The 6,000-nt window shown below is 38.8% G+C and overlaps 1 protein-coding gene across 4 annotated transcripts; it reads right to left on the bottom strand.

Annotated features, from left to right (window-relative positions):
- Nucleotides 1-431: 431 nt before the first annotated feature.
- LOC121787672 (small RNA 2'-O-methyltransferase-like) lies at nt 432-5,787 on the bottom strand. Of its 4 annotated transcripts, none has more exons than XM_042186476.1 (11): nt 5,657-5,772; nt 5,315-5,551; nt 4,401-4,710; nt 3,871-3,960; nt 3,189-3,643; nt 2,742-2,981; nt 1,726-2,600; nt 1,493-1,644; nt 1,296-1,412; nt 1,080-1,217; nt 432-994 (listed from the first exon to the last, which is right to left on the bottom strand). In XM_042186476.1, exons 3-11 carry the CDS (start codon nt 4,677-4,679, stop codon nt 557-559), a joined length of 2,784 nt encoding a protein of 927 aa, XP_042042410.1. In that variant the 5' UTR covers nt 4,680-4,710; nt 5,315-5,551; nt 5,657-5,772; the 3' UTR covers nt 432-556. The 4 variants fall into 4 exon arrangements, with proteins under 4 accessions (XP_042042410.1, XP_042042408.1, XP_042042407.1 ...); XM_042186474.1 differs by having other exon boundaries at nt 5,366-5,551; XM_042186473.1 differs by lacking the exon at nt 5,315-5,551 and having other exon boundaries at nt 5,657-5,787.
- Between the last annotated feature and the right edge of the window lie 213 nt (nt 5,788-6,000).

The following is a 6,000-nucleotide window of genomic DNA, read 5'->3' as shown; positions in this document are numbered from 1 at the left end:
TCGGAGCAGTGTGGAATGCCCTTGTGTTTATATGTGTTAACTTGCGGCACCTTGATATTCATGCAGTCCGTAGCTTCCCCTCTTTACACTCTTCAGTCGACCGCTTCTGGAATCTGCATACGTTCATTGTTTATTGTTGGGATGAGTGGAACGCGCCTGTTGCAATTTGGAAGTTAAGGCATGTTAAGTTGCTCTATGGAGATGGTTTCTGGCTCGCGGATCCTCCAAGCGACGAGCAAGTTCATCTCAAGGGAGTGGAGAATTTCAAAGTGTGATGAAGAGAATCCCGAACATGAGGAAACTTCGAATAAAGAACGAATCAATTATGGTCTTGGCAATATGAATGTGTGTGTGGAGGTTTTGGTCACGAGGGACGACGAAGAACTGCAGAGCTTGGCAGGTCCGAACTTTAAAGTTTATAGTCAAAAAGATAGAATCTAGATATTGTAGTAGAATTTTCAATTGCAACGAAATTGCCAAGTTATTGAACAAAAATGACCAATTTCCATAAATGTTACATTCAAAAGACACAAAAAGTAGGACTAAGAATCAACAATTAACTGACTCCAACTGGCTGATCCTCTCTACTCCATTTCCAGATTTGGACATATTCACTGCCACATTCCATGCTGCTCACACTCTCTTCCCCTCTCCTAAATATCGCAATCTGAGACGCAAACCCGGGCTCCTCATCAGCAGCGCCGCCAACGCCACTGAACTCGACAGAGTAGTTGTGCTTCACAGCCAGCTCAGACGCCCAGTGCTGAAACTGGGCCCTGGTCCATTCGAACTTGTGATCATGATTTCGGAATTTTGTGGCCTGCCCCTGGTTCTTTTCATCCGGATCATCTTCTTGGCCGCGCGGCGTGCATCCCTGGAGGATCACATTGTACTCGTAGTTTGGGGTGGAGACGATGAGGATCTTGGGGGCGAACAAGCTCAGCACTACATTGCCAAATAAGCATGCTTCTTCCTCCTCCATATGTTCAATCACCTGTACCCAAATGCATCACACTTTACAACATTCACCGAACCAGAAAGACGTGAATCGCATAGTTCAAAAGAGAGAAACAAGTTACCTCCAAGCAAGTTGCAATGTCGAATCCATGTAGTTGAGGATCAAATTCCGTGATGTTTCCGTAATACAAAGCTGCAGATTTCATCTCGCTAGTTGGCTCATTGGGATCTAATAAACTGTTTAACTTTGAGTGAACCAACTGCAATGGTGGAACGTCATTTGTCAAAAGAAGGAGAGACAGACGCATGTAAAACCTAAACTAAGCGTGAAACGTCACCTTGGCTGCTTTTGCAAGACCTCGGTGTGAAAGATCAACACCGGCAATTTTCTCCAGTGAAGTAGGATAAGACAGCAAGGAATCCAATAAACTTCCAGAACCACAACCAAAATCAACCTGCAATTGTAGCGGATATTAAGTGTCAAGCCCCTAAACATCACCCACATGGAAACATTTTGCTAAAGTGCAGTTTATACCAAAGAAACTGCAGAAGATTGTCTAATTTGGCATACAGCAAATTCAACACGCTGCTTGGACAGAGGGGGGCTAAATAGGGCTTGCTCCATCCGATCTTCTAATGGTTCTGTCACCTGCAATAGAGTAACACAGTACTCCAATTTGCAGCTTCCTGCCAACAATTTCATTAATCTCAGGATGCAAAATATGAATACGGACGTGGAATATCTTAATGCCTTAAACTACAACGTACTTGGAGACAATAATGATAGAGTTTTCGCAGAATCCCCAGATGCAGCCAAAATCAACTCACTGAGAGGCAACTCCACTGTGAAATATGCCGACTGGCCAACAGCCATCTTTTCCACAGCTGCTTCCAAATGAGGCAAGACAGCTTGATTACCGACTTCAAACTCAAACTCTTCGCAGCTTTCAATATATTCTTTAGTGCCATCTCCTTCTCCTAACAATGAGACTGTGTAGCTTATGCATGCTAAACAGCCATTAGCTGGAGTTACTCCCGAATTTAGACCCTCTACATTATTAAGAGTTGTATCGGAAGCTTGAGTTATGGTGGTTCCAGATCTGTGCACAGAGTGGCATAGCGAGAATCCCTTAAAGAAGTTTTGAGTAAACTGAATATCAAACTTTTTTGCTAATAAGCCCAACTCCTCCGCAGACAAGTCTGGTTTTTCAAAATATATGTCCAGCCAGCGTAGGACTTTCAAAGCAACACTTTGCACAGCATCCGTCTGCTTCCGGTAAGATTCTTGTGGTGAGCATTCTAAAAGAAGTTCTTGATTTTTGGAATATATCTTTATATTACAACTAATAGCTCCAGTTGGTGCAGCAGCAATGCCCAATTCACTTTTTTCCTTCTTGCTCAACTCTGTTGCTTTCAACTTTTTGCGGGATCCAGGTAAATTTACTGATGAATCCAGCATGCTACTTTGAGTAGAGAAGACAGGTTCGGAAAGATGGTGATAGCGGCAAAATGCACTAAGTATGTCTCTGGGAAATGAACCTCTCCAATTGCTTTTCGTTGTGAATGCTAAAGGCAACTGAGCAGCAAGCATTGCATCTCTAGATACCTTGTATGGTCCACTCGGTATCTTACTGACAAAATTTCTAGGCAAAAAGGAAAAAGAAAACTAAATTAAACACAAAAAAATTCCAAGGTGCAATAAAAGGAATTGTACAGCATGAAAATAAAACAAATAATATTGAGAAAAAAATGAAGAATAGTGATGTGTATCACTACTTCTTTACCTATAATATGAGCACAGTGAAATGGCTTCATGTGAAAGATCGGGGGACTTCCATGTGTAACCTATAGAAGCCAGAATTGCATCACCGTGTATCTCTTGGCCAGCAAAATAAGTTGCCCTTATGTTTAGAGATCCTTCGACATGGCTAGCTTGTTTGGTTTGAGGCTCTGACAAGTTTTCAAAGAGACGTTTTGGAGTGGAGGAATATATTCTCATTTCAGATGAAGCTTTGCCGATCGTTCTGCAAAGCAATACAATAGATGATATTTGCTGAGAATAAAGCAAGAATTTCTCAATTTTGTAGATGATAAATTTTGCACTTTCATATGTCAGGCGTATTTCACAAGAGATAATGAATTCTACTTCCGGTCCAGATTCCTTCTAATTCATTATTGTTATTTTATGAAGACTAAGATCTGACATCAAAAAGGCATTAGTAATATCTTACCTGGATATTATAATATCCGAAGCCCCCGGCAAACTTAGTGCATGGGCAATAACATCAAGGTAATAACCAGTTGCAGAAATGTTAAGTTTCAAAGGCTCAACAGCTTTCTCACATGAAACTGGAATAAGTATCACATCAAGTGGAATGCTTTCCAACAGGCTCGCTTCATGGTTTATTGAAGATATAATCTCTGGTGAATATAAATTTCTCCTCTGTACCGAAAGCTGATCATCAGATACGATGACTAAATCAGACAGTTTAGCTGCTGCCCGTGAAACTAGAGACATCACCAGCAGCGAATTCATCTCAGCAGCAGGATTTATGAATTTGCATATGCTAGTAGTCTTTGCATCATAGACTGCGATTACTGAAACTGGAACGAAACCATTGAAATGACCATCTCTTCTCAAAGCTGCTCTGAAGTGATTACTGAGTGGATTGGGAAATGAAAGAAACTTCATAGTTCCCAAAGACATGAGAAATAAAGTGGCAAAAGATGAAAATGAAAGAAAATAATTTAGTAAAACTATTCGTGAAGTAAAATGCATAGCTCTAAATAACAATGAGAAAAAGTATTCTGCACAGTTCCCAGCACATTTCACTGAAAGCTTGATATAGCTACTGGCCCCAAAATAATTTTATACGGAAATTATTACTTCCAAACTACATTACCACAACGTACCTCATTTGCAAAGAGGAAAGCAACACGACCAGCTAAATCATCCCAAGCTTCCTGCTTGGTGGGATTATATTCCTTCTGACGGAGGCCTAGCTGCAGGACAAAATTTATATTGACAAGAGTAATGAGAGCTTTTACTGTGGATTGCAGGGCAAGATGATTTAATACAAGTACAACAAAAATGGAAATTGCAAGACTGAATAATAATAATAAATCTATAAAGAGATCATCAAGAATATTACTCGGTCTATTGGTAAAGAGGCAGAATAAGAATCTTTTTGTATTTGTTAAGATGAGTTCGTCTCAGTAAAACCAAACTGCTCAATTGCATTATGATTTACCATAAAAAGATATAGAAGTAAATACTAGTTCCACTATGCAAGTGATCAAAGTAAGATTCTAGATTAGTTTATATCCAGAGCCAACTCCTTGTTGACTAAATAAGCATGAGGTTATAAATTACTACTTATATTCACCACATATTCAAGAAACAATTATATAAATAGACAGTTTACGAAAAGAAGACAAGATACCTTTTCTATGGCCTTCTCTGCAGCTGATTGTTCAGCTTCCTTTTTCTTTTTAAATGTATCAGAGACAACAGTAGTTTCCGGAAGATGCAGAGTGCAACGGTAAAGACATGGTGGCGCCTTCTGTGTGATGACGAGCCCGGGACATTCATTTTGTGGTGTAACTTGAACTTCTTCAACCTGGTAGAAGGCCTTGTCACCATACTTTTGGTGTATGATCGCCTTAGGTGACAATGATGACATCTTCGAAGGATTAGCTTGGGGTTTTCCTGCTTCTATCATTTTCCCAACAGCATATAAAAATTGATACAACCTATATAACAACAACAGGTGGAGTAGTGTGAGAAGAAAAAAAAGATCACTCAAAGAAACAAAAATGTCATTGCTTATACACTCAACACTTAACTTTGGCAGAAACTCAGAGACAAGTTCCATATTTACAAATGACCAAATTATGTAAAAAGTGAAGCTCATTGTTGCCAAAAAGGCCACAATTTGAGCCTCGGGCCCTCAGCAAGAAAAGCATTGCATGCCTTAGCAAAAAACACGAGCAAAATTATAACTTATTTTATTGTCTCGACTTCCATCTTCGGGCAGAATGGCAGCCTATGAAGAAGAGCCGATGTTTCATTAAAGAACCAAAACAAAACTTAATTCCGCATAGAACTAAGACGTTAAATTACGTTGAAAAACCATCCCCACACGTTCCCGGCCAAATTACATTTTCTACCAATACTATCCCTATCAGATACTAACACAATAACATTAATTTAACACATGCAAAAGAACTTTCCTATTAATCAGACATTCAATCATCCTTCAAAATCAACATCAAAACATCAAAATTCCATAATGCAAATCAAACAAAATATCCCCACCCCACAATTTGCTAGTATACGATCAAAATCAGGGCTAACCAAAAATGAAATACTTGATCAGCTTAGATGATACGGTAAAAAGCACTGCACCTAATCCACTTTTCTCTTCCACTTTTCCTGCCGAGATTAACAATAGCACCGATTAAATTTTAAATAAAACACCACATTTCCGCTCAATCCAGAAAATTGCAGCAACTAACGACGGTTAGCATCGATATCAGGTTGAAATTCCTAGTTGAAAACACGAAGATTCCCCCCAAAAGAGCAATTTTTGCCCTATTTTCACCTCCAAAAAAAAGCTCACGATCAAACCATAAAACAATGCGTTAATCAATACCTTAAACATCAACAATGCTCACTCATTCAAGCTTCTATGTTTACCTGCGTCGTTTCACCAGTTGTGCTTGAAGTAAATGGAATTACAATAAAGAGACTCGGGTGTGTTTTTGTGTGTGTGAGAGAGAGAGAATAAAGGCAAAAATGTGTGGGTTTTGGGTTTATGACTGATTTCTCACAACCATTTTCCTTTTCTTCAATCCTTGATTGACTGTTGACTATACTTTTCATGTTCTATTCTTTTCTTTTTGTACTTATAGTAATTAATTTAATTTTTTACTAAAACTATTGGATTCTTACATTTATGGTACCTAAATAATTAAATTATGAAATTAGTCTATAGACGATTAATTTCTTATGTTTACGGTACCTATTTTATTTTATTAGTC

Source organism: Salvia splendens, chromosome 22 (genome assembly GCF_004379255.2).
Source record: "Salvia splendens isolate huo1 chromosome 22, SspV2, whole genome shotgun sequence".
Taxonomy (NCBI): domain Eukaryota; kingdom Viridiplantae; phylum Streptophyta; class Magnoliopsida; order Lamiales; family Lamiaceae; genus Salvia; species Salvia splendens.
Note: the sequence above shows the minus strand (reverse complement) of the source record. Positions and strands in the feature narration are given on the sequence as shown.